The sequence below is a fragment of the Anoplopoma fimbria genome, chromosome 16 (assembly GCF_027596085.1).
Source record: "Anoplopoma fimbria isolate UVic2021 breed Golden Eagle Sablefish chromosome 16, Afim_UVic_2022, whole genome shotgun sequence".
Lineage (NCBI taxonomy): Eukaryota > Metazoa > Chordata > Actinopteri > Perciformes > Anoplopomatidae > Anoplopoma > Anoplopoma fimbria.
In genome coordinates this window covers 16,090,849-16,117,537 of record NC_072464.1, presented here as the reverse complement: position 1 = coordinate 16,117,537, position 26,689 = coordinate 16,090,849, and the positions used below count along the sequence as shown (strand labels likewise).

Below are 26,689 nucleotides of genomic sequence, written 5' to 3'. Positions count from 1 at the left end.
ATGTCAAAAATCCTGTTCGCTTGCAGCGTTGTTAAATCTCTGAGACAAGGATGTGTGGTTGGCAGAAGAGTAGGAGACACTTCTGCATGGCTGAGACTTCAAACTGCAAAACTGTTCAGTGGGAAGGTAAGCAGGCGATGTGTGAATGAAATGTGTAGTTGTCGTTTGTAAAAGCACAAAACTTCCTAAAACTGTTAAAGCCACAGCAGTCTGTCTGCTGAGCTGCTCAGAAACAAATACAAATGCATGAATTGCCATTACACAAATACACAGTACCAGTCAAAAGTTTGGACACACCTTCTCATTCAATGGTTTTTCTTTATTTTTATTTTTATTTTTTTTTACATTATTTTTTACATATTTTTCTACATTGTAGATTAATATTGAAGACATCCAAACTATGAAGGAACACATATGGAATGATGTGGTAAACAAACAAATGCTCAACAAACCAGAATATGTTTTAGATTTTAGATTTAGAAGGTGTGTCCAAACTTTTGACTGGTACTGTACAAAGTGTCAAACAGCAAAAGCTACTTCGATATTTGGCATAGATCCAGAATAACATAAAGTTCTTATTTTAACGTAATTCAAAGTAGTGCGTTAGTTTATCGGTTAACGCTCATTCATTAGAAACAGCATGGTTACCTGCAGGTAGAGGCGCAAAGTAGTTAAAAAAAGTTGGAAAAAGTTATGTTTGGTGGGCTGTTATTACGCCGAATTGACAATGGGCTACATAAGATTTAATACAATTTAGTAAGTTACTTGTCTAGATTGTAAGCGTGCGTCATTAAGAAAGAATGCAGTAAATTGCCTAATTTTGAATGCAGTTTTGGTCGGTGAAAGACTTTATGCATATGAACCCACAAAAATAGTTTAACAAAAAAGAGGAGACAGTTTCACAATGTTAGGATATGAGATTTCTAGACTGCTGTCTCAGATAATGTTTACCATGCAGCGGATGTCATTCTGTGCATCATGTGTGGTAATTGCATGGAGAATTGTATTGTGTTTGAGGGGAAACATCTGACTTTCTATTCACCAACTGCAACACTTCAAAATGTACTTATTCATTTGTAAGCACTTGTTATATCTGCGATGTATTTGAGGATATGAGTCTTTATTACTAATTGGTAATGGCTCTTGTGATGGCCACTGGCTGGAGGTCAAACAGAAAGAGAGAGAGAGAGAAGAACAGATTAGTCTGTCTCAGCATTTACAGCACAATTCACATTGTGTCCCGTAGTTTTAGCATGAAGTCCTAGAGTCTCACTGGTCACTCCTAAACCCATCAATTTCAAACTTTTGCCTTTGGTCTGTCCAAACTTGCTTCATATAAAGGGAATACGTTATTCTTGGGGGAAATTGATCTTGTCATCTGCCTGATCTCTTTTAACTCCCAGGCCCAGACGGCCCACCTGGTCTTGGAGGATGGCACCAGGATGAAAGGGATTTCCTTTGGGCATGATGCCTCTGTAGCCGGGGAACTCGTCTTCAATACTGGCCTGGTGGGGTAAGAAGGAGATATACTTTATAAGTCGAACTACATTAGATTCAAGACAAAAATGTGCACTTGAACAAGTCAGAAACCAAGTACTAAAATAACATCCTTGCTTTTAGTTTGACAAGTCTATTCATTTAGTTTCAAATTTCAAAGACAAAGTTAAACTGGATTTTCTCACTTTATAGATGGCCATAAGTCAATGACATGACCATGTGCTTCTTCATCACTACATTACAAAATCCTGCTGATTCCCTGCTTTAGGTATCCTGAGGCCCTGACTGACCCCAGCTACAGAGGTCAGATTCTGACCCTGACCTACCCTATTGTGGGAAATTACGGGGTACCCAACAGCGAGGAGCTGGACGAGCTGGGCCTACGAAAACATTTGGAGTCAGAGCGCATCCAGGTAAGAAAATCAGCGGTGGTAAAGGGGTGTCAGGCTTTGTGGAGGCCTCGGTGCTGCAATGTATTTCTTTCAAATTCCTGCTTTGATCCTGTCTGTCTGTCAGTTAGTCAGTGTGCCACCTTGGTCCAGACTGAAATATTTAAGGATTTAGATGAATTGACACGACATTTTTACAAACATTCATGACCCCTGAGGATGAATTATATTCTCTTTGGTGCCTCCTGTCTCTTTTCATCAACAGTATCGGCATCATCAAGTCAAAAATTGTGTTTGCATAATACACTGGATTATTACTAAATACTAACTAGCTGTAATCTATTTTTTGTGTTGATTTGAAAATGTAACAGTAGCTGGCTAACACGTTAAACTGTCATAGGTTTACATTGTAAATAGCATTGTCAGTGTTAGCGTGTTATCATGCTGATGTTAAGATCAAAGCACTGCTAAGTACAGCCTCACAGAGCTGCCAGCATGGCTGTAGACTCTCGGTCTTGTTATGATGGACTCCTTTTTAAAATGGCAAAAATGCCGAAACTTTTTGGTTTTACCATTTTTTAAGGTTGTTGTTGTGCTTTGGTGTTGCTAGGTATCTGGTCTTCTTGTTCAAGACTACAGCCACGAGTACAGCCACTGGAACTCTGTCAAGTCTTTGGGACAATGGCTACAAGAAGAGAAGGTTTGGATTCAGATTAAAAAAGTATCTGTTGTTATTTTAGAGAGGCGTGTAGGACTGCTACATTTACAAAATTTACTTTCCTTTTTTAAAGGTTCCTGCACTGTTTGGAATAGACACCAGAATGCTGACCAAGATAATCAGAGATAAGGTACTGTGAACACAAAAGTGTACACTGCACCAATCTTTCACAACTGGATTGGTTGATCACTCACTTTCCTTTTGCTCGTGATTACTCCTCAGGGCACAGCTTTGGGGAAGATTGAATTTGATGGGCAGCCTGTTGAAATTTCTGACCCCAACCAGAAAAACCTGATTGAAGAGGTCTCAACCAAGGTAAAATCTGTTAATTATTATATTTAACATCACAAAACTGCTGTTGTTACCAAATGGTGTCTCTTTTCTGTATCTCTCGAACCCCTAGGAAATCAAGGTTTTTGGAAAAGGAAACCCAATAAAAGTGGTGGCTGTTGATTGCGGTATCAAGCACAACATTATTCGCCTGCTGGTTAAGGTGAGAAAAAATAAGAAACACATCCTTGTTATTGATTGTGCATCCTCATTAGTTTACACACACATTATGTTTCAGTGATGTAGCCCAAAATGACAGCTGCCCAAATATAGAAAAAAAACAAATTTACATGTGTGCAACTTGACCTAGAAAGTATGTGATGGTAATGGAAGATCTAAGAAACTACAAAAAAAAAAACAACATCCTTTAGTTTTTGTTTGTGTCATCTAGCTGTAAGAGATAGTGGGCTTATCTTAATTTTATGCTCCATTTAATGGTTTGTTGTTATTTATGGTGTTGATATTAGCTTGTAATTGCTTGTAATGGTAAGCCAGGAAAAGCAGCCTGCAGACTTCTAATGCAGTAGTCTGTTTTGTCTGTTTGTATTAAAGAAATCCTTCTCCTTATTTGCCTTTTATTAGTCTGTTGATGAGTATCTGGTTGCCTGGACATTCTCATAATAATACGTTAGGGTTATATTGCTTTTCTGCAGAGGTTGAAGATAGTTTGTTGGACAAAATGAGACAATTTGCTTGCTCTAATTGTATAATATTTATAGATACCAATATTAGAATTGTTGGAGAACTTTGGAATCTTGAGACCTTGGTAAACATTTGTTATTTTTTGTGAATGTATGGTGCTTTTAGCTAAACAGAGCATGGGTCACTTCTGTAACAATCAGCATTCATCATGACACGGGTTTATTTGGTGGCATTCATTACAACACATGTAACAGTTATGTTTACAACTAGAGAGATGGATTCTGAACTGATGTTAAATACGTTTAAAACTGTGTTATTTTAGCTTACTTCACATTAACATGACCATTATGCAATATCATAAGATTACAGAGTGTCTTTCCATGTTCTTTATGTGTCTATGTGCAGCGGGGTGCAGAGGTCCACCTCGTTCCATGGGATCAGGATTTGCAGAGTCTAGAATACGATGGCCTATTCATCTCCAACGGACCGGGAGATCCGTCTCTGGCCAAGACACTCATCCACAATGTCCGCAAGGTAGAAAATAATGCTGTTTAGAAATTTAGATTGTTTAGATTTAATCAGCGCATTTCTTTCATGAAAGGCTATATTTATATCATGATCTGCAGTGTAACCTTCATGAATATGATTTGTACGTTTTGTCCTGGGAAGGTGCTGGAGAGTGATCGTCCCCAGCCGGTGTTTGGGATCTGTATGGGCAACCAGATCACTGCTCTGGCTGCAGGAGCTAAGTCATATAAGCTACCTATGGGCAACAGGTGAACTCTTTTATAGCTAAGCATAATTAAGGCACAATATGCAAGCCCTTTAAGAATCCTCATGAAGATTTAAATGTGCCCTGGGGACTTTTCTTGTAAAACAAACAAAACATATGTTTACATTCATTGTTACTCACCAAAACACATTGTGTGTGTCCTTGCAGTCTAACAAATGTGTGAGTGCATTTCGTTTCTCACAAAACATCTGCAAATCTGGATTATTCTAAATCCAGCATTGTTTACAACATGTTTTCTAGCTTGCAGTCTTCTTAGCTTCTTTTTTTAATGAATTGCAGCTTTTTTTTGTGTTACTGCGACCTGTTGATCAGTGGAGTAGTTTGACACCAATCACATGTGTGTGCATCATACTAAAAATAGTGCTTTCTGCATGTTTGTGGTTCCCCAGAGGTCAGAACCAGCCGGTGCTGAATGTGATGACGGGCCAGGCCTTCATTACGGCGCAGAACCACGGCTACGGCATAGACAGCGAGTCCCTGCCCCCAGGGTGGAGCCCTCTTTTCACCAACGCCAATGATGGCACCAATGAGGTTAATTTCGCTCTATGTCAAAGTCTGCTTCTAAGACATTTGATATTTTTGTTCTATGGGGTTTGGGATAGAAAGCACATGTGTCTCACACAGTAGACAAGCAAATAAGATATGCCTTTGGTAGACTACACTGTCTACACATGTTAGTTTACAAAATAACAACATTTTTAAAATTAGACTCAGCTGTTTATGAAATGCAAACACATTAAATGCAGAATAGTGTTTGCTTGATTTTTGTTTTCTTATATCGAGTCTGCATTTTTTTCCCAGGGCATCATGCACAACACTAAGCCGGTTTTCACGGCCCAGTTCCACCCAGAGGCTAAAGGCGGTCCCACTGACACAGAGGTAATTAAAGACTTTTATAGTGCTGCATAAAGTATCTGAATGGTATACTAAAATGAAGTAAAGGTGTCTTTATAGGAAGCTTCTCAAGTAAAAGTTGAATTATTTAATTGAAACTGGACTTGTGTAAAAAAGTTCAAAATTACTTTCAAATTACTTTCCCCAGCACTGAGGTTGCTGGGGAAAGTAATTTGCTTATATGTGCTTTGTATGTTATGTAAACCAGACATAGTGGTAAAAAATAACAGAATGTTTAATCAGTTACTACATCACTTGCAATGAAAGGAGTTATCGTCTGTGGAGCCTGATGTTTGACTGCACCAGAGCCACAGGTGCCTATCCCTTTCCCTGCAATAAAGCGTTGATGATTCTGTGCTACAGTTCTTTTCTCCCACATGACAGGCGAGGACTGTAGTTCAAGTCACTGGTCAAAGTGTGTTGTAACCTCTGTCATATTAAGGCAGAATAATAAGACCTGTCCTCTCTACCATAACATGCAGTTGACAGCTCTGCTGGAGAGTTCTTGCATTCCTCCTGGATTTTTCTTTTGGGGGTATCACAAAAAAAGCACTGTGGCCATGACCAATATTATATACCCTTGACTGTCAGGAAAGAGAAATATTTTTTACACAAAAGGATTGACAATTTGCCTGTCTATCAACAAATAGTCACAGTTAGTGCATTACTACATTAGCACAGCTGACTGATTCCATCTTTTTCTGTAACTGTGTTGTAACAGATTTACCATTTAACTACTTACATTGTCAATTGGTGTCATATCTTTTGAGTCTGAAACAAAGCATTGACGAATCCATAATTGTTTGGCTGAGTAAATAAAGTAATAATAAACTGCTACATGTATGGCTATATATATTGTATTAAATAATAATAATAATTAAAAAAATATATATGTATAAATATTGGCTATATGAAGTAGTGGAAAACTTAATTTCGATACCAGTATGAAGGTAGTATGCTATTAGTATACTATTCAAATAATGGTTTTATTGTTTTTTTCTTTGTCTACAGTTCCTCTTTGATGTCTTCATGTCTCTGATCCAGAAAGGAAAAGGCGCCAATATAGTTTCAGTCATGCCTAAGAAACCACACATTCCTCCTAGAGCTAAGGTAAAGTACTGTATGTCACGCATGTTCTGCATGTTTACCTTTATGAACAGCATGTGATTTTAGGTGTGTAGGTGTAAAAGGTTAATGAAGGTTAAAAGGTTAATTTATCAAATAGGTCACTTTACAAGAAAATACCAGGATGTGGTATTGTTCAGTGCATTTTTAGTTAGTGCATAACATAATGATTTATAGTGAAAAATAATAAGAAATTGACATCAGGGTCAGGTTCTTAAGTTTCATTGCAAATGGAGTTTCATGAATTACAGTATGTATTGCTGTTCATTTGTGTAAATTCAGGTGTCAAAGGTGCTCATACTGGGTTCTGGTGGTCTGTCTATTGGTCAGGCTGGAGAGTTTGACTACTCTGGATCTCAGGCCATCAAGGCCATGAAGGTGAGAAATAACAAGTGTTGTGTAGTCTGCACGGCTGAAATCTTCCAAAAAAGTACTTTAATATTTACTCCTCTTTTGAGTAAGACGAAGAATCTTTGTGCTATGTGACAATGACGGATAAGTTTGTTTTGATGTGTCTGCCAAGCCAAGACCGAACTGATGGTTGGTTTTGTTTTTTTCATAGAATTTGTGGAGGGTTACAAAAATAAATTCTGCAACATACAGAGCTGTTTTTTTTTTTTAAAACCTTCAGAAGACATTTATTACATAAAAGTATTTGAAGTATATAGTGTGCATACTGTTTGCTACCCATTCTAGTTCACGTGTAATTAACTTTTGACATGTCGCAGTAAGAAAAGCACAGGGTAGACTGAATTCCATTTAGCTGCTTTGGTTTCAATTTCCCGAATGTTGGCTCACTGTCATAGCTTACTGGGACACTTGAATAGAACAAAGCCATCATAAAAGTTATTAATACCACCAACAAACAAAAAAAAATCTGGGCTAAAAAAGATGAACTTATCATCGAACTCTGTTTTTCTTTTAAACAAATAATAATTAACCTTGTGGACATGTTGTAGGAAGAAAACCTGAAGACAGTGCTCATGAACCCAAACATAGCCTCCGTTCAGACCAATGAAGTGGGCACCAAGCAGGCCGACTCAGTCTACTTCTTGCCTGTGACGCCACAATTTGTAACTGAAGTCATCAAGACTGAGCGTCCAGATGGCATCCTGCTCTCCATGGGTGGACAGACAGCACTCAACTGCGGTGAGATGTGTGCAACTGTTGAAAGGGTAGGAAATAACTTACACCAAAGATAGGTGAAACTCATGTTACTGTAGGGCTCTTAGGCTGGGAGGCACCGACAAGGCCGATTAAATCTAGCTTGAAATTGTGGAACAAAATAAAAGAGAAAGTTTTGAGAAAACTCCAATTTTCACTACATTGTGATCCAGTGATACCTTCAAACTTACGCTTGAGGAGTTTCAACTTTTGAAATTGCTGCCTTTTTGAGATGGATTGAGCAGAATAACCAAGTTCCGTAAAGAAAGTTAAGAGACAGTCTCCACTCAATTGAGTTTTATGACGCTGCTGCTGAATTTCTCTCAATATTACCTGTTCAGCAAGGGAACTGTCTTGGAGCTGAACAGGAAGATTGGACCAACAGACAGTCTCTGAACTCCATTTCATTTTGGTTTGAACTTGGATTTACATGACAGAGATTTGTTTTTAATTCTGCAGGAGAGCTCTGCTTAATTTAAAATCCTGGTTTACTCATTTTAAACCTAGTTTAGCTAAACTCTGATTTTAACTTATCTTTGAATGAATAAATCCTTGTTGGTGCAACCAAGCCTAAGGATAAAAACATTCAGTCAATGGCATAGGCAATGCTCAGTGAGACTGTTCCACTTTTCAACTAACTTGAGATTCTTGTTGAGTTTAAATTTATTAGATTTGGATTGGTGTCTTGTGCTGTGTTCAGGGGTTGAGTTGTTCCAGAGTGGTGTCCTGGAGCAGTACGGGGTGAAGGTCCTAGGAACCCCAGTGGAGTCCATCATGGCCACAGAGGACAGACAGCTTTTTGGTGACAAACTGAAGGAGATTAATGAGAAGATTGCACCCAGTTTTGCTGTGGAGTCAGTAAGGATCCATTAACAAATAAGTACATTTTGAAGGACAAATGTTGTATACATGTTGCATATACGGGGAGATGTAGTCTGTATTTATTTGTTTGTTAAAGCAACTGTTTTTTAAACTTAAGTAGCTATGACGTCCTTGGAGGAAAATTATGTCTGTGTCAAAAACTTTACTTCCCAATTGAGTTAAATATTTTAACCAACTTCAGTCCTAGAACCCATAACTACCCAATATTGATTAATTTTTTGAATTTTAACTTTTTAAATGCCAGTTTGTTTACATAATGCCATTGTTGTTATTATTATTATAAAAACATATATGTTTTTTAAATTAAAAATCCCCATATGGCTTTCGGGATGCACAAGGGTTAAGTGTTTATCAGGGGAAAAACTGTTTAATATTTGTGCGCATCTTTCAGGTATCCGATGCCTTGGAAGCGGCAGAGCAGATTGGCTACCCAGTGATGTTACGGTCGGCCTATGCCCTTGGAGGTCTAGGATCTGGTCTGTGTGCTAACAAAGAAAAGCTGGAGGAAACTGCCAACAAGGTCAGAACACATGGTGAAATGTAGAGAGTGGAGATATCAGGGTAAAATTATAATTCTTATTCTTTGTTATTTATTTTCTTGTCAGCAATTGTAGAATTTTACTAAGACTGTATTAGTTTTATACCCTTTTATACCCATGTTTACAGCATTAACCTGTACAAAGAGAAAAGCTTTGAAATTGTTTAGATATGTTTCTGCTCTGCCAAGAATTGAATAGTTTGCTGTTGCTTAGCAACAGTCTTTTGTGCTTGTCTCTTATCCAGCACTATTAAATACACTATAGTCTGAAAGATGAATTGCTTATAATCTGTGATTGCAGGCTGCAAAATGAACAGTCTGTACCAGACTGATTGATGCAGACTTTTTTATGTCATGCTGTATGTCCTGCTGCTTTCCTTATCTTGCATTTAAAAGTATTCTTTGTTTCATTTGTTCCACTGTTTTGTGTCAAGTACAGAGCAAAGATATAGTTCACAAGGTCCTTGTCTAATCTTTGAAAAACAAACAAATTGAAAACCCAAGATAAACACTTATTCCTTTAACCCCATGTCCTCACCATGATCAAAACGAGTATTTCTATCCATTCCATGTTTACTTGTTTAAACTCTTAGTACATGTCCTTGAAGAACCTTACCACATTCATAGTCTCAACAAATATGATTTCTGCAATCCGCCGTCCCTCCACAACGTGTTCGCCTCCAGGACACTGTAGGGCAAGAAAGATTGTAGACGCCCCCTTTCACCCTGGACACAAACAGTTCGAGGCCCTGCCCTCTGGCAGGAGGCTGCGGTCCATCAGGACCAAGACCTCATGCCTCAAAAACAGTTTCTTCCCGTTTACAGTTGGGCTCATTAACAAAGCCTGGGACCCCCACTGACTCAGACAATTACATCCTCAGGACAGTTACTTACAGTTACACTCCCTTTCACAACTCCTCTATTTAAATACACACTTTAATAACATACTTGTCTTAACATACTCTTTATTTGTTTGTTTATCATATGTTATTGTATATATTTACATTTTCTCTTTTTAAATGATGTCTTTTACTATTGTAGGCGTATTATTGTGTATGTTTATTGTTACGCACCAATCACCAGGCCAAATTCCTTATTTGTGTAAAATACTTGGCAATAAACCGTTTCTCATCTGATTCTGATTGTGTCTACCAGCTGTGTAATAATATTACTATTTTGTGCATATTGTGCTGAAGGCTCTGGCTATGAGCAGACAGATCCTGGTGGAGAAGTCTTTGATGGGCTGGAAGGAGGTGGAATATGAGGTGGTGAGAGATGTGGCTGATAACTGCGTCACCGTCTGCAACATGGAGAACTTCGACCCACTGGGCATTCACACAGGTACTAAAGCTAAAACACAGTGCTTCATGCTGATGTGATTGTCTTCAGGCTGTCATGCACTGTTTTATTACATTTTGCAATATTGTGTTCTCACTTTTGTTCTGCTGTGTTTGATTGCTTTTTGTATTATATCGTCCCCAAAAACACATACATACACAGGCTGCTTCAGGGTGAGAGTGTTTTTTTTTTTGTTGCTATTCTCAGTGCGAGCTGGATGTTCTTGTTGACCAAATTCACTGTGTACCTGGCAAGATGATATAGATGTTTTACATCTGATGTCCTCGTGTTATTTCTTTGACTGGTTTCTGTAGATCAAGAAAAGCATTGAGAGTCGAACTTGAGAGGAACACTTTAGCCTGTGGGTTCAATCCAGTCCTCACAGCCAACATACAGAGCTTGTACAGACTGAGACATTTGAAGTGTAACTAAGTTGAAAGATGGTCTTTACAAATTCCAAAGGATAAACAGACAAATGTGCTGTTCATCAAAAATGCAATCATCTCTGGCCCCAGTGCTTCTCCTGCTTAACAATAGATGATAACTTTACATAACAAATTTTACAGGTTGTAATGACAGTTGTAAAACAATTTTGTTAGGGAGATATGTCTCGATTATCAGAAGAACTGTACAGTTAATATACAGAAAAAAAATCAGGCACAAACAAGCATTTAGAGCAAAATGTGGAGATGAAAAAGGGTAATGCTTTCCCTGGGATAATAGCTGTTTCCAGTTTTTAATCCTAATCCATGTGAGAAAGCGGCTTTTGTTGCTTTATGTCATGTTTAAGCTCATTAACCAAACACCAGGTTCAGAGACTGTAAGTACCATTTAAAACATTTAAATCCTTCTTCCTCTTCTTTCTCAGGTGACTCTATAGTAGTGGCACCTAGCCAGACATTGTCCAACGAGGAGTATCACATGCTCCGAGAGACGGCCATCAAAGTGGTTCGTCACCTTGGCATTGTTGGCGAATGCAACATCCAGTATGCCCTACACCCGTCGTCCCTGGAGTACTGCATCATTGAGGTTAACGCCCGGCTCTCCAGAAGCTCCGCTCTGGCTTCCAAAGCCACTGGGTGAGAGAATACATTTATTTAAAAGAAGGTTCACACACATGTCAGACAATATCAAAAGATATATATATATATCTTGGAGCTTTTCAGTAGGACGACCTATAGGAGTCAACAAAACATCACAGTTCTGATGAAAATCATTACTCTGTGATCATGCTAATTATGCTTATTTGGTGCAGAAACTTTAACCACTAGTTGATATGTTCTCCCTGTCCCTTGGTCCATGTCTCACAGGTATCCCTTGGCTTTTGTTGCAGCTAAGCTGGCTTTGGGTATCCCTCTACCGGAAATCAAGAACGCTGTATCAGAGAAGACCACAGCCTGCTTTGAACCCAGTCTAGACTACATCGTCACCAAGATCCCTCGCTGGGACCTGGACCGCTTTCAGGGCATGTCCCATGAAATAGGCAGTGCCATGAAGAGTGTCGGAGAGGTGGGGGAGGATCCACGGATAAACACTCATTCGCTTATTGCCGCACTCACTCGTTCACTTGCTTATTCACTTTGCTCACACACCCACATTATTCAGTCATGTATTTCCCCTCTTCTGAATTCAGGTGATGGCAGTTGGCCGAACCTTTGAAGAGAGTGTGCAGAAGGCCCTGAGGATGTGTCATCCATCAGTGGATGGCTTCGTGCCCCGGCTGCCACTCAAGAAAGCCTGGGCTGACACCCAGGACCTGCAACAGGAGCTGGCTGTGCCCTCCATCACCCGGATCTTTTCCCTTGCCAAGGTACACTAGTCTTTCATAACGTTAATAATCAATGACACTGACTACAGCTTTCTCATTAAAACACATTTTGAACTGAAAAATTATCCAGAAAAAGAACATGAAATGGAAAGTAAAATGTGTCCTTGGCCTACCTGTGTGCCTAAATTTGAATGCCTAATTGTGTGGAAAATTTGTCTTTTTTTATTTAGTTAAATACTTGCAATGGAGTTATAATATTTGGAAAAAACATACTGCACAGTATAGATAATGTTTAATTATCTAACTTAAATAGCAAGCTTTTTCAGACGATAGATGTGGGGGATGATGATTCCAAATCAAGTAATTTGAAAGATCTTTTTGCTAAATTAGGTTTTGTGCTTGCCTAATACAGTGCTGTTAGTCTTTCTTTTTGCTCATAGAATCAGAGATGAAACAGCACTTTCATAAGCGCATCTAGACACAGGGTCAAGTTCTGTCATTGAAACACAGACATTGCATGAACTACTGCAAGGTCAAAAAATATTTGCAGGTCTAGCATTTCAACAGGCTTTTATCACCAGCTGAAAGAAGAGAAGAATGAGATCGTCTCAGTGTCTGAGCTTGGCGTCCTGACCGTTGAGATATATTTGTTCCCTTCAATATGGAGTGAGATCATTGAAGATGGTGACAGCATAAGATATATCAATCTTATCTCTAAGGAATCAAACACCAGCTGTAATGCCTTAATGTGGTCAGCACACTCACTGTTACTCGCAGCTAATCTTTCTCTTGCCCACCAGTTTGATTTCGAAACCTAGATGTCTAAGATCCAGACCAGTAGGGAAACCATAAAAAATGGAAACAGTCAAGGCTTTAAGACACACCTACCCCCCTAAACAGTTATTCAGCCATAAGCTAAGTAGAAAGTATTTAAAAAAAAAAAAATATATATATATATATATATATATAATTCTCTGATATGTTGCTTAGCATTTTTGGTCAGGAATCTGTAACACTCAAAAACACCAAAACATTAGCATGTTTCTTTGACATTTGTTACATTATGTATTTAGAAAGAATAACTTACATTTTACATTATATCAGTTTGCATCTGAATTTCTTCTTTAATCTCATGAGACACTTAAACTCTTCCCTGAGTAACAGTAGTAATCATTTGCAGCTTGATTAGAAGCTCCTTCTTTACAGGGCCTTGCAAGTTTTACTGCCGAGTTAAATCCTCCCCCACTAGCCTGGAATGATTCCTCTGGTCAGCCTTCGAATGTCAAAATGATAAAACATATTTACAAGCTGTTGTCAGGGCAGAACCTCTGTCATTATACAGGTTAATGACACAGACTTGCGTGATATCAGATTTTCATAAATGCCAGTATTGGCAAAGTAAAACTTTTTTTCCTACTAAATATTACACATGAGTTTTAATCATGAGAAATTTATTAAAGAATATGTTGAAATTTTGTGAAACCTTTTGGGTGTCTTTGCTCTCAGAATGATCCCATAAAGGGCATTAATGATGAACTTGGTGTTGAATGATAAATGTAATGCTGAGTCTGTTTCATGTCTCGTCCTTTAAGGCCCTTCACAGTGGTATGAGTGTTGATCAGATCCACCAGCTGACAGCCATAGACAAGTGGTTCCTCCACAAACTCAACAGGATAACACAGCTGGAGCAGCACCTGGCAAACTACAACAGGTAACTTTTTATTATGTTCGTTTTTTCTTTATGTGCTAGTCGATTCATGCATCCTTGAAATAAGAAATCAAGTGAAACAAATTATTTGAAGCCTTTGTTTGATAATAATAATAATAATAATAAATAATAATAATAATAATAATAATAATAATAATAATAATAATAATAATAATAATGATAGTAATAAATAACAGCTTTTTTTTTAAAGTAGTCACTGATCACTGATACAGACATTTGGCCGGGGAGTTTGAGAGCCGAAGGGTGTTGACCACAAAAGCCCAGTTACAGTTGGTCTTGAGACGGTTCAAGGAGTTACAATAATCTAAACAAGGAGAGATGAAACCATGAGCACTTTCTTCGAGATCAGGCTGGGAGGGAAAGGACCTGATTTTCGAGATGCTAGTGTCTGTAATTTGTTTTTCAAAAGAAATCGCAAATATCACAGGTTTCTGACTGAAAAGTCCCAAATGGTTCTGCTTAAAAGGTCTTGACTTTAGGGGACCTAAGATAATTATTTCCAATTTGTTTTCATTTAAGTTTGAAGGCTTTGGGACATCCATCACTTTATATCTGACAGACAGGATAAAAGATGATTCAAATTGCCTTCTTCCCTGGCTTTTAATGGTACAGAGATTATGGTGTCATTTATCATCTACAGAATGACAAAGAGTCAAGGATGGAGCCTTCGGGAACCCCTAATGTCAGAGGGGCCACTGAAGAGTAGGCATTAGCCACGGCTACTGTGAAAGACCCGTTTTATGAATAAGATTTAAACCATTTTAGGTCAGTGTCACTGGAAGTCCAGTAGGATTGAGTGATCCACAGTGTCAAAAACAGAGCTCAAATTCGAAATAACTACTTTGATAGAGCTTCAGTGCTAAGACTTGCACTAAAACATGAATGGAATTTGTCCAAAATACTAAGTTTTCCTAAAAGAAATCAACTCCCAATTACGTAGTCTTCTTTGAAACTTTTGATGAAATTTGTTATTTCAGAAATGGGTCTAAATTTCAATGATTTTGAAAATAATTAATGATAATTAATTGATAATGATATGATATTAGAGAAATAGCAGGGCCTGTCTTCTTTAAAGATTTGTAATAGGTAGACATTAGTTCTTTCATAGTTTGGTATACAACCATTAGCTAGTCCTTTTCTATTTTCCTTATACTTGTCTGCGTTTGCTCTTTATTTCTCTTGTGTAGTTATTAACAAAGCTGCTGTGACTTGATTTGACTTTCTAGCTTTTTAAAGGTGCTATGGAGTCAAGTACTGCTTTAAAAGTATTGTCAAACTTTGTTATTAATTCTTATGTAGACATATTTGGTCAGAGGTTATTGCCATGTGTAGATGCAATGGTAAAGGCCTTAGAAAATGTGTCAGCGGAGTTTACATCGAAGACAAGAGAAGAAAAATAAGTAGCCACTGTGGGAGTAGGAGATGGAAGGAGGGACTTAAAAAGAATGGCTTTTGTGGACGGACACACATAAGATTTAATGATAATAATATACTGTGTGTGTGTGTGTGTGTGTGTGTGTGTGTGTGTGTGTGTGTGTGTGTGTGTGTGTGTGTGTGTGTGTGTGTGTGTGTGTGTGTGTGTGTGTGTGTGTGTGTGTTTAAGCGTCTCTCTGTGACCTTATGTGAATACATGCATAACAGTGTGGAAATAATGCTGTGACATTCTCAAGAACTAGAGTATCTCTCTGACTCTCTCCTTTTCTTAGATTGTTGAAAATATCTAGTCAGGTGGAACTGTCCGCTCCAAAATACAGTACATACATCCATCCAGCCATAAAGTTGCAGTCTATTGCACCACAGGTAGACTCATGGATTATCATTTTATGGAATACATTGTTATTCCTTTCCTAGTTCCCAAGCTGTCTCCGTCACTGTGCCATATACATTTGTCACCTGGTTATCTGTCCCATTATTTCTGCCCTAGACTTTGTCGGTTTGCAGGTTAGTAATGGACTTTTGCTACAGATGATTAATTGAGTATTTCCTGACCACAACACAATAAAACCTGCAGGGAAATTCTATTAATATTTTTTGTTTCAAATTAATAAATTCAGTTTAATAATTTGAATACTTTGCCCTTCAGAAGAAAGTCTGCATAAAAAGACAAAACACAAATATTTAATCACAGGATGATAAGTCGCAGCAGACTAACTAACACAGCACACAACAATCAACTTAATATTTGTACAACTGGCAAAGTTATCCCCATCGTCATTTCTAGTTCTCTATAGAAAATTAATGAATATTCTTCAATAGGAAAATTTTGGTCCTCAGACTGAGATGGAACCATGTCTCTTCACAGCTCTCCTTCTCTCTGGTGGTTTTCAACTGCTTCTCTCTCACTTCCTGCCCTCGGGCTCTTACCTGGATAGCCGCTGTGAATTTTCCTGGCTCAGCCACAGGTTACCTGCTGCTTGCTTCTGACTCTGCTGTTTAATAATGAATGGCTGGATGTCTGGTGGGCGCCCAGCGCAACACGCTGACACATGGAAGTCTGTTGTAGTCTCCACTGCCTCTGAAGCAGGGGACACCGGGATGGACACACAACAATAGGCTGCTGCCAGACTGATGGAGCGTGGAGCTGAGCACTCTTATGCACACACACAGCATGGTCAGCAGACTCATGGTGTGTGTGCATAAGAGCGTTGGATCTTCTGTTGCTTGAGTTAGGATTGAAGGATATTTTTTGAAAAGATGAGAAAAATCCTTAAATATGAGGACATTTTATTTTTCTCTTTGTGCAAGAGTCACACTTACTGTTGTAATGTAATTGTAGTTAGAATTAATAAGATTTCCACAATGATTAAGATGAATATCTTAATTTCATACGCCAACCAATAATTTGTCCTGACATATATGTGATGAATATTGATATTTATAACGTTATTAATGTAAAAAAATGATCAGGTTTAAAACAAAGCATTAGGTAAGATGGTTGTGTAGTATCAATAATACTGTTGTTGTCAAACAATGTCTGTATGGGTTAAAGTCTCAAAGAGTACATTTTTGTATCAGCACTGCAACAATTATTGTCATTATTGATTAATTAATTAATGTTCAATTTATATAACAAGGAAAAGCTGCAAATCCTCTCATTGCTGGAAAGATATGATGTTTTTCCCTTAAAAATGATTGAAACCATATTGGTTATCAAAATAGATACTAGACTACCAACATTTAACTTGCACCATCATATTCCATATTATGCATCAACATTTTGCTTTAAAATGCAGTTTAATCAAACTTTTATAGATCAACATAAATACACAAATCAGATTATTATTATGTCTGCATATGATAACAGTGATAATTAGATATATAGCCCTGTGCATGACATGAAGTACAATTAAACTGACTTACTCAGTGTATAAGGACAGCAAATATACAACACACAAAACTCATTATAGTACTTTGAAGGTTCATACTTGATTAAGTGGAAAAATCAACTAAAAGAAAAGTGTGAAAATATAGAAATTGGTTCTTAACATTTTTAAGTTAGTTTTAATATGTGTGTGTGTGTTTTTGCATTAATGTCTGAGAATATCTGGCATTCCCTTTCTTCACTCTTTGAATACACGCACACACCCACACAAAGACACTACACATTGTCTAAGTGTGTTTTCATGTTTAGTTTGTGTGTGAGGGGAAAATGTACGTAAGTTTATGGCATGCAAAGGATTTCCCTCTTTCTTTAGACTGCTCTTTCAGAGAGGATAATTGCACACAAGGCCACCCGGCTCACTTATCAAATGTCTTTCCTCCCTTTGGTTCTAGCTCGGCTGCTCTCTTCTTTCATTGTTTCCTGGGTTTGCTATTTCCCAGCCCGGCCATGTGCAGTGGGAGTTAAAACACTTTTGACATTTCCAATAATGTTATGCTACAAGGTCATAAATAATTCAGATAAAGAGGAGGAAGAGCGAATTGTGGTTTACCAGAAATAAGAATCCCCTTTTTTTCTATAAAGGAATACTGTGACATTATAGGAAATTTGCTTGTTCCTTTCTTAGTGGGAGTTACATGAGGAGATCAATATCAATTTCATCAAGCATTCATGTGTTTAGTTTCACTTGGCACTCAAACAGAAAGCAAACGAGACAGTTTCCACTTTCCAATAATTCCATAACTGTTGTATTTAAACACTCTGTCTTTTTTTATTTTACATGTTCAGAAATAGAACAATATATTTAAGTGTGGGTTTTAATAAGCAGCGTAGATACTGGAACTATTTCATGGCCAAATCAGCTGAGCCCAGTAACTGCACCACCATCTCGCATGTCCTCTCCTCACAGTGAAGTTGCTTACTTTATACACTTTTCTGACTCAGAGAAAAACCTAGCTGACTTTTGGATGTTTTGTGGGCTAGCTTTCAAGAAAATATGTGACCCATCGGTATGCTAAGCCAAGAATAACATTTTCTGGACACTATAATAATCAATGCACAACAATTTACTTTGATGTTACTATTTTTAAAACTGCAAACTAAAATATTTCCAAAAATATAAGTTTCATCTTCGTTTAATAATCATTCTAATTTGTCATGTTTGAATAAAGAAGAAAATCTAAAACTATTTTTATTTTCAGCAGATTTACTCTGCCAGTACAGTTAATTGTTGCAAATTACAAGGTATGATGTTAATTAATGAGGGGAAAGGTTAAATAGTGAAATACATTAAAGTGTTTTCTGACTTCTCAGATATAAAAGAGATAAAAGAGCAGCTCTTATTAAAAAGTAGAATACATGTTTCTCTTGTTTTATCTGAAGAATTCATGAGAGGCCACTACAGGTTGCACTTTCCTGATAGTTCTCTCTCTGTCGGAACTTTATTTCTTCAACCATTTATCTGTTTATCCCCACAACTGGTCTTAAAGTTGTATTGATTAAAGTGTGTTTTAAATGGCTGTCTTTGCCAACCTGATGCTTCGGCACCTCGGTACCTTGCTTAAAAATGTGTTATTGATCATTCTAAGGTGGGCTGTTCCCTGCTGTCCACATTGCTGGGTAGGCGATCAAGTCATGATCCACTTGTTTGTGACTCTCCTAGTTCAGTGAACAACCATATGATATGGGCCACAGACAGGAAATATTCAATAATAAACTCACCTGTCTGTCTTTTCATCTACCTCTGCTTCCTTTTTCCTCAATACCACATTCACATCAGGTATATCGTGCATTAAACTTTTATGCTTAACAGATGATTGACAGACTCTGGAAACCTGTATTTTGCAGGTGACTTAGTGAGGTACCAGAATTAATCAAACAGTAAATCTTGCACTTTTCTTATGGCGTAAAGGGAGATTGGTTATGGCACAAAATGTCTGATTGAACCCAACTGAAATACCAGAATATTCACTTAATATATCTATATCTATTTCATCATTTTTTAAACTATGGGCAACGTGTAGGGTTCTGAAGGATTTAGCAAAACAGCTATATGATTACCATTATGTATTGTCTTTTCCTACAGTTGCACAGTAACCAAGGGGCTTCTGCTGAAGGCCAAGCAGGACGGCTTCTCAGACCAGCAGGTTGGTCAGATACTGGGCACCAGTGAGAGAGCAGCCAGAGAGCTGAGGCTCACTCATGGAATCAGACCGTGGGTCAAACAGGTGAGCATCACTGGGCTGCTTCTTGGCGCCTCCAGCGTAGGTCAGACAATAATAATAATAATAATAATAATAATAATAATAATAATAATAATAATGATAGTAATAATATACTTTTTATGTGTATAGAACATTGATACAAGAAATGCAGCAGAAAGTGCTTTTAAATAAAGTAAAATTGACAGAATGAATCCAAAAAAAAAAAGGACTGAATGTCATAGTTAATGTCAATAAGATGGATAATAAAAGAAACAGTAAAATAAGATGAAAAATACGATAAAAAATAAGATGGAATAGAACACATAGAATGCATAACACAAGATGAAAAATGAAATAATAATATTCAAATCAGTTCCCATATTTGCAGCATTCACATATAAAGCAATAAACACTGCAGCAGGTCCATCACTTCTACCCTGTTACTTTGTTGTGGAGGTAATTTGAGATTGAGACTTATTAAATGTGAACTAGGAAACTCTGATGTCTTGTGCCGAATTTATTTATTTATTATTTCGGTACCTAGGAGTCTGAGTCCAGAAGCGAACAAAGACCCTTCCAATTTCCCGACTGACACAAAGTCACTACAGCTCTTGATTAAACCGAAATTTGCATTTTCAAGCCCTCAGATAGAGTGAGATAATGGACCCTGCCTGATCAATACATAGACACGTACACGGACCGGTTTCCCTTGGCCACAAATGTAAATGAGGGGAATATGAAAATATGTAGGGGGCATAGAGGTTAAAGATATCATCGACTGTCTTTCCACTTAATACAGTATTGAAGTGTTTAGTCCAGAGTTTAACTCCTGATTCAGGGGGCAAAACATGCAAAACTGAGCGGAAATAATATGAACACAATCTATCAGTACTGACATCATTTATTGAAATGATAACATTTGCCTTATTTCATGTCTTTATTCTATCCAAAATCCATTGATTGAACATAACTATGGCTTTAAATATTAGGTCTTTTGAATATTTTTTGAGTTCTTGGTGAGAAGGAATACAGCTATATCTATATCACAAGTAATGGACCTACATTTCAACATTTATCAAACTGAATATACAGAGGAATTTGTGTCGACATGTACCAAACATATTGAAAATGAATTAACCTAATAGGTAAAATTCTTCCTTTTTAAAGCGTTAAACATCAGAGTTTAACTACAGAGTGTTATAAATCAGCCTTGTGGCCCAACAGCAAGAAGGTCCTGGGTCTTGGTAGATTGGGGTCTTTCTATGCGATTGATAGATAGTTTGTATGAGATAGTAATATTTAATGTAAACATGATCATCACTGTTGAATTGTAGGTGATTTTAACTTTTATTTTCTCTCCTCAGATTGACACCTTGGCAGCAGAGTATCCTACCATGACCAACTACCTGTATTGTACCTATCACGGTCAGGTATGGGCCCGCTAACAGAGAATAAATATTAAAGTACCATTATGGTGTACAGTATTTAGCCAATCTAAATGTGTCTTATTGAAATTACAATTAGTATAACAACAATTTCAACATTCAAATTTGTGATGAAAATGTTTTTGTCGATTTATCTCATCCAACAGGAGAATGATCTGGACTTTAAAGACCAGGGCATTATGGTTCTTGGTTGTGGGCCCTATCATATTGGTAAGCTCAACAACAAGCTTCCATACCATTTTAATGCCGTTCAAATACTTTTTTTTTGTTATTTGATATGCTGACTTGAAAACTGCTGTTTATGGCTAACATTCTCAAATGAGTCAACTGTTTGATCCGCCAGGGAGCAGTGTTGAGTTCGACTGGTGTGCCGTGTCAAGCATCAGAGCTTTGAGACAGATGGGTAAGAAGACGGTGGTAGTGAACCACAACCCTGAGACGGTCAGCACCGACTTTGACGAATGTGACCGGCTTTACTTTGAGGAGTTAACCCTGGAACGCATCCTTGACATCTCCCAACAGGAGGTTAGTCAAAACATGCCTTTTCTAACTTGACGGAAATGTATCAAAAATATACATATATATGACCTCGGGCTGCATGGTGGTTAAAGATAATGGATGGATGGATACAAATTACCTATATGCCTTTTCATTTTTATCATGGAATATAATGTTGTATTGGTAGGTGATAGATTTCTTCAACTCTCCACTGAAAACCCCAAACACTACAACAACAATTGATGTATCACTGATATTATCAATGTTCAATGATCTACAACCCCTTACAGTATCTTGTTCTGGGTTGTTGGACCTATCCCAGTATGCATTGAGAGAGATTCAGGGCACTTTGGACAGGTCTCCAATCTATCAAGAGGTTATATCAATGCTAATAACTACTTATATATTCATGTGTATTGAGTTGAATCTGGTTGTAATATTGCATTGCAATCAATGTAAGACCTCCCTTAGGCAGAATAGTGATGATCAATAACAGAATACATATATAATGAACAAAATCAATCATGTCAACATATATGGAATTTAAATAAAATTCAATATTTGCGTCAAATAAATTGTGGATCTAAGATTGGCACACAGCATGCACATCAGCTTTCTGACTTGTTTTAAAGTGATTGTACAGCTCAAGAGTAACTTTTTACTGGAAAAAGTAGAAATAAAACATTAGCAGCATGACTGTGACTTATTATCATAAAGATACCCCAGAGCAAACGTCCAAAGTGCTCAGGAAAGAAATTAAAAATAAAAAAACCTTTATGTTGATTCATATTTATATAAAAACGTGTATGTAAAATCTGAATCTGGTCTAAGCATGCAGCTTTTTCTGCCTCATCCTCCAGGATGTTCTTGGCCATTAAAAGCAGCCAAATAAAACCCGTCTCACTCTCTGTCTAACATGAACTGGGAAAACTCTGAATGACTTCTAATGGGGCCACTTATTATGCAGCTTATATCTGCTCACCTAAGATGAAAGAGCTAAGGTGTATGTAGTTACAGGTGTGTGGTTTGTTATGGGTTTTTCAAGGCTTGCTGACCTCTCTGTAACTACATGGTTGTGCTTTCTGAATAGCTTTATGGATAAATATATTCTTAGGTGGTCATTTCAAATCACTGTGAGGCTGTTGGGTTGTTTTATGAGGTTTATTTTAACAAAAACTACAATATAGCACCACAATACACATTTCTAACAAAATTACGGTTTGTAGTGATTATCGTTTGAGTTATATAAAACTTGACATTAGCCTACCATGGTGTATATTGAAAATAATTCTAATTAAGAGGAGATGTCACATACATGGCAGTGCTTTATATAGTATCATGTATATAATGATATGTACAGTAATTCCTGTCTTTTTGCCCAAAGCTACTCTTTAGTATGCAGTGAACAAAGCTGCACAAGGGCATGAATAGCTGTTATTTCCCTTGACATTTTTTATGCATATGTTTGTTGATATCTGTGTGTTTATGTAGTGTTGTGTGTTTGCATACTTTTATCCATTTACTTCCCATGGCAGAGGAGTTGTAATCCACTTAAAGTCACGATGGGGTCAGAGTGTGATTAAGTGTTTGTTTGTTTAGGGTGATAGCATTACCATCAATCCATCTCTCACAGCTACGGTCCTTTCTTGCTTACCGTGTGTATGTGTGTGATAAATACAGCATTAGAGCGTGGAGATAAACCCTGGACAGGAGCAGGAGAGCAGGCTCATGAATAATGAAGAGATACAACCTGGCATTGCCATGGAAACAGCATCCCCCCTGGATCAGCAAGACAGGAAAAGGGGCTGCGTGCTGTTATTAAAGGAGCACACATACTTCTTCTCTCTCTCTCACACACACACACACACACACACACACACACACACACACACACACACACACACACACACACACACACACACACACACACACACACACACACACACACACACACACACACTGTCCCTAGTGATAACTAAACTCACGGAACGACCACGATCAACAGTATTTGTTTGTCTCATATTTTCTCTATGTGATCAGTGGCCAGAATAATTGGATGCGGCCGCAGGTTTCAGACAGTTAATCTTGGCTGATAGGCCTGTGGAGATCCAAGACTTGACAGAGTATCTTTGCTTCTCCTGTCCTTTTTCTCCTCCTCCACTTCTTATTCTTTCATTCTACCTTCTGTTATATCTTGTTTTTATCTCACACACTCTATTTTTTTACCATCCTCTTCAGGGTTGCTCTGGCAGCATTGTGTCAGTCGGAGGCCAGATCCCCAACAACCTTGCTGTCCCGTTGCATCTCAGTGGGGTGAAGATTCTGGGGACGAGCCCTCTGCAGATTGACCGGGCGGAGGAGCGCTCCGTCTTCTCCAGTATACTAGATGACCTCGGGGTGGCCCAAGCCCCATGGAGGGCCCTCAGCTCCCTGGTGAGAACTAGATAAATAATGGATAGTAGGGGCGTTAACGATGTATTATAGCATAACATATTGTGATATACGTTGTGACCATATGCTGTGAAAGAAGAAATTGTTCCTGTACAGGTGACGTTAGTATCGTGGAGCGGGACCTGAGCACCCAGGAACAGTTTTTGTGGCCTTTAAATAATATAGTATTATTCTTGCTCTAAGATAATACTCCTGTAAGCTCAGTTCAGTTACTTTGACTGCTCATGTGTTTTTGCAGACTGTCTTTTGGCAAAGAAATGTAAAAGTATGACTTCCCTGTGTCAGGGTTTCCACCAGAACACGAGTTAGTAGAGAAGCTAAGCTTCTGTTTGGAGAAAGTTTGTTCAGGCAAATTAGGTTTGCCAATAAAGACATTCCCATGTAGGTCATTTTTCTATATCTAATATTGATTTTGTGAACTTTCAAAGACTTTAAGTCTAATATTTGAATTTTGCAGAGAAACGGATAAAAAACTGTTTTTGGCACATTTTATGCCAAATATTTGTCCAGTCAAACTTAAGTATCAACAGTATATTGAAGTATATAGTCATGCTAAACCGTCTCCTGAAGCTATCATCATGATATGATAACAATTTAAAGTTGGGTTTTATCAAATCTATCTGGTGTTTCCAGTCGAGACTGTTTCCTGATGCATGTTTTGGGGTCGGAAACTTTGTGTTCTTCTGGTTTATTATGTTGTTTTTATTCATATATACAACTTCACACCTTTCCCTACAAACAAACTTGTTTGACTATTGGTAGAACTTTCTTCCTCATAAGGGCATTGTGCCCCCAACTTACTGTCTTGTTTAGCATTTTTCTTGTGTTTGGCGCTCTCAACCAGCTGGCGGCTACATCAGAATGAAGCACTGGCAGGCCCCTCTGTGGAACACGTGGAGCACTGAATTGTGTCAGCAGTCAGAGCTGAAATATGTCTCTTCCATTACCGTTGTATTCGGTTACCACTGAGGAGCGATTATCCGTTACACACAGATAAAGTTCTGTGTCTCTCCAGAGTCTACCTACATATTCTATTTCCCTGCCGAGCTTGAAGAAACAGTTTGTTTTTATTGGGCTGGAATAACTCCAGTAGAGCCGCGGGGGGAATGTTTCTCTGGGCGGCTATTTTGTGTTTGTTAATGGTATCCCACCTGGCGAGTGAACAGTGGATAATGATAGCGAGAAAGAGGCTAGACCTGCGAGATGGATAAGAGAGAAAGAGCGATGATGATAATGATGATGAGAAGGAGAAGGTCTCACTGCTAGACTCCTTCCACGACTCATATTCTATCTTCTCTCATTCCTTATGTGAACAGAATGGAAGAAAAGAAAATCAAAATGGAATGACTTGAAGCCCCACTTTCTGGCTGTTATTGGAGCACTTATACTCTCTCTTTTACTCTTTTGATTAGTCCTGTGCTTGGCAGACATGAGAACACACCTTTCACTCTTGAAGCCTTTAAAATGTGTGTTGTTTAATCTAAATGGGCCTTGCTGATTGATTCTGCATTTATTGTGTCTCAAGTGGCTCTAATCATACAGTGCGCTAACATTATATGAATTCCCTGATGATAAATACACAGAGTTACATAAAGATTGAAAAACAAAACAAAGCTTAGGTTAAAGACTGGGGATGGTTGATGGAGCTTTCCAGGCCATGGATCAACCATATTGGTGTCTTTATTTGTCTGTAGTCTATTATTTTACTGTGTGCTTTTCGTTTTTTCAAGAATTCCTTTCTTTTGTCAAACTACAGGTGTTAACTATTACCCTTTTGTTTGTTAGAGTTTCCTGTTTTTCCTTTGTTTGCCTGAAAATTATTTGTACCTTCATAAATCAATTGTGTTTACATTTCAAACCTCCTCCGTTTCTTTCAACAGTTCTAACTTTTTCTATATTTGTCCTGTTTTTCCTTAAATCTTAACTGTATTTTAATACTTGTATATTTAAATTGATAACTGTAGAATTTTTGTCTAGAACTTACTCTTAAACTTCAGCTTAATGCCATACTATCAGAACTGACCAGGTGTTATTAAGTGGCAGACCATTATGTATATATATCATGACATGATATTCTTCTATCTTAGTAAATCCAAATGACAGATAAAGCTTACAACATCTGCTATGCTTTTCTCTCCCTTCACAGGAAGATGCCATTACCTTCGCCAACCAAGTGGGCTACCCCTGTCTGCTGCGGCCCTCCTATGTTCTCAGGTATTTTTAAAGACGGCCAACATATTTTTAAATTTGCAGTAGATTTGATAATCATACATGTATATGTGAATTAATCAGGAATGTAGTTGCTGACTCACACCTAAATCAATAACAAGTACATTTTAGCTTTAGATTAAAATTTGGTATGACCTGCTAGGTCAAATAATTTGAATTAGTTTTCTTGTGTTCAATTTTTAGCCAGTACAGTGTATTAAGAAATGCAGGTTATGTAAGAAAAAAAAATCAATTGACTCTCTTAATAACTTATTCACAGACTTATTGCTAACTGAGAAAAATACAATTTTAGTTATGATGATTAATGAACTTTAGTACAATTGCAGCCCATTCAATCTTGTAGTGACACTTTTGTCCAGCAGATGTCGTGATGAGACCCTGTATTCAGAAGGGCTTTGGCACTGAGCAGAAACTTGTGTTTAAAGGAGTTTTGGACTTTATTTTGTTTTACATGCAAGCCATAATGTTGTTTTCAAAGTGAGTCTGTCTGTGCTTGATAAGCACTGAATGTCATGCACTAGGTCCCATTAAAGCTAATTTAATTCAGCAAAATGATAGCCACCAGTATTTAAGTCTCCCACTTGATCGCAGTTTCACAATAATAATACCATTCATAATATAGAGTTTATTAATAGCACATATTTTTTTATCATTTTCAATTTTCAATTTTCAATTT

General features: G+C 37.7%; 1 protein-coding gene across 1 annotated transcript in view; it reads left to right on the top strand.

Annotated features, from left to right (window-relative positions):
- The window catches only part of cps1 (carbamoyl-phosphate synthase 1, mitochondrial), a 45,043-nt gene continuing 18,354 nt past the window's right edge, over positions 1–26,689 (top strand). The window contains exons 1-27 of the mRNA XM_054615193.1: positions 1–126; positions 1,404–1,513; positions 1,766–1,910; positions 2,497–2,586; positions 2,678–2,734; positions 2,827–2,919; positions 3,008–3,097; positions 3,982–4,110; positions 4,246–4,352; positions 4,759–4,900; positions 5,171–5,248; positions 6,275–6,373; positions 6,671–6,766; positions 7,348–7,537; positions 8,253–8,410; positions 8,826–8,954; positions 10,169–10,313; positions 11,179–11,389; positions 11,621–11,819; positions 11,944–12,120; positions 13,671–13,789; positions 19,273–19,414; positions 20,755–20,820; positions 20,982–21,045; positions 21,179–21,360; positions 23,572–23,766; positions 25,931–25,998. Of these exons, the coding sequence (XP_054471168.1) occupies positions 1–126; positions 1,404–1,513; positions 1,766–1,910; positions 2,497–2,586; positions 2,678–2,734; positions 2,827–2,919; positions 3,008–3,097; positions 3,982–4,110; positions 4,246–4,352; positions 4,759–4,900; positions 5,171–5,248; positions 6,275–6,373; positions 6,671–6,766; positions 7,348–7,537; positions 8,253–8,410; positions 8,826–8,954; positions 10,169–10,313; positions 11,179–11,389; positions 11,621–11,819; positions 11,944–12,120; positions 13,671–13,789; positions 19,273–19,414; positions 20,755–20,820; positions 20,982–21,045; positions 21,179–21,360; positions 23,572–23,766; positions 25,931–25,998 (3,407 nt within the window). The remainder of the gene's footprint in view (positions 127–1,403; positions 1,514–1,765; positions 1,911–2,496; positions 2,587–2,677; positions 2,735–2,826; positions 2,920–3,007; positions 3,098–3,981; positions 4,111–4,245; positions 4,353–4,758; positions 4,901–5,170; positions 5,249–6,274; positions 6,374–6,670; positions 6,767–7,347; positions 7,538–8,252; positions 8,411–8,825; positions 8,955–10,168; positions 10,314–11,178; positions 11,390–11,620; positions 11,820–11,943; positions 12,121–13,670; positions 13,790–19,272; positions 19,415–20,754; positions 20,821–20,981; positions 21,046–21,178; positions 21,361–23,571; positions 23,767–25,930; positions 25,999–26,689) is intronic.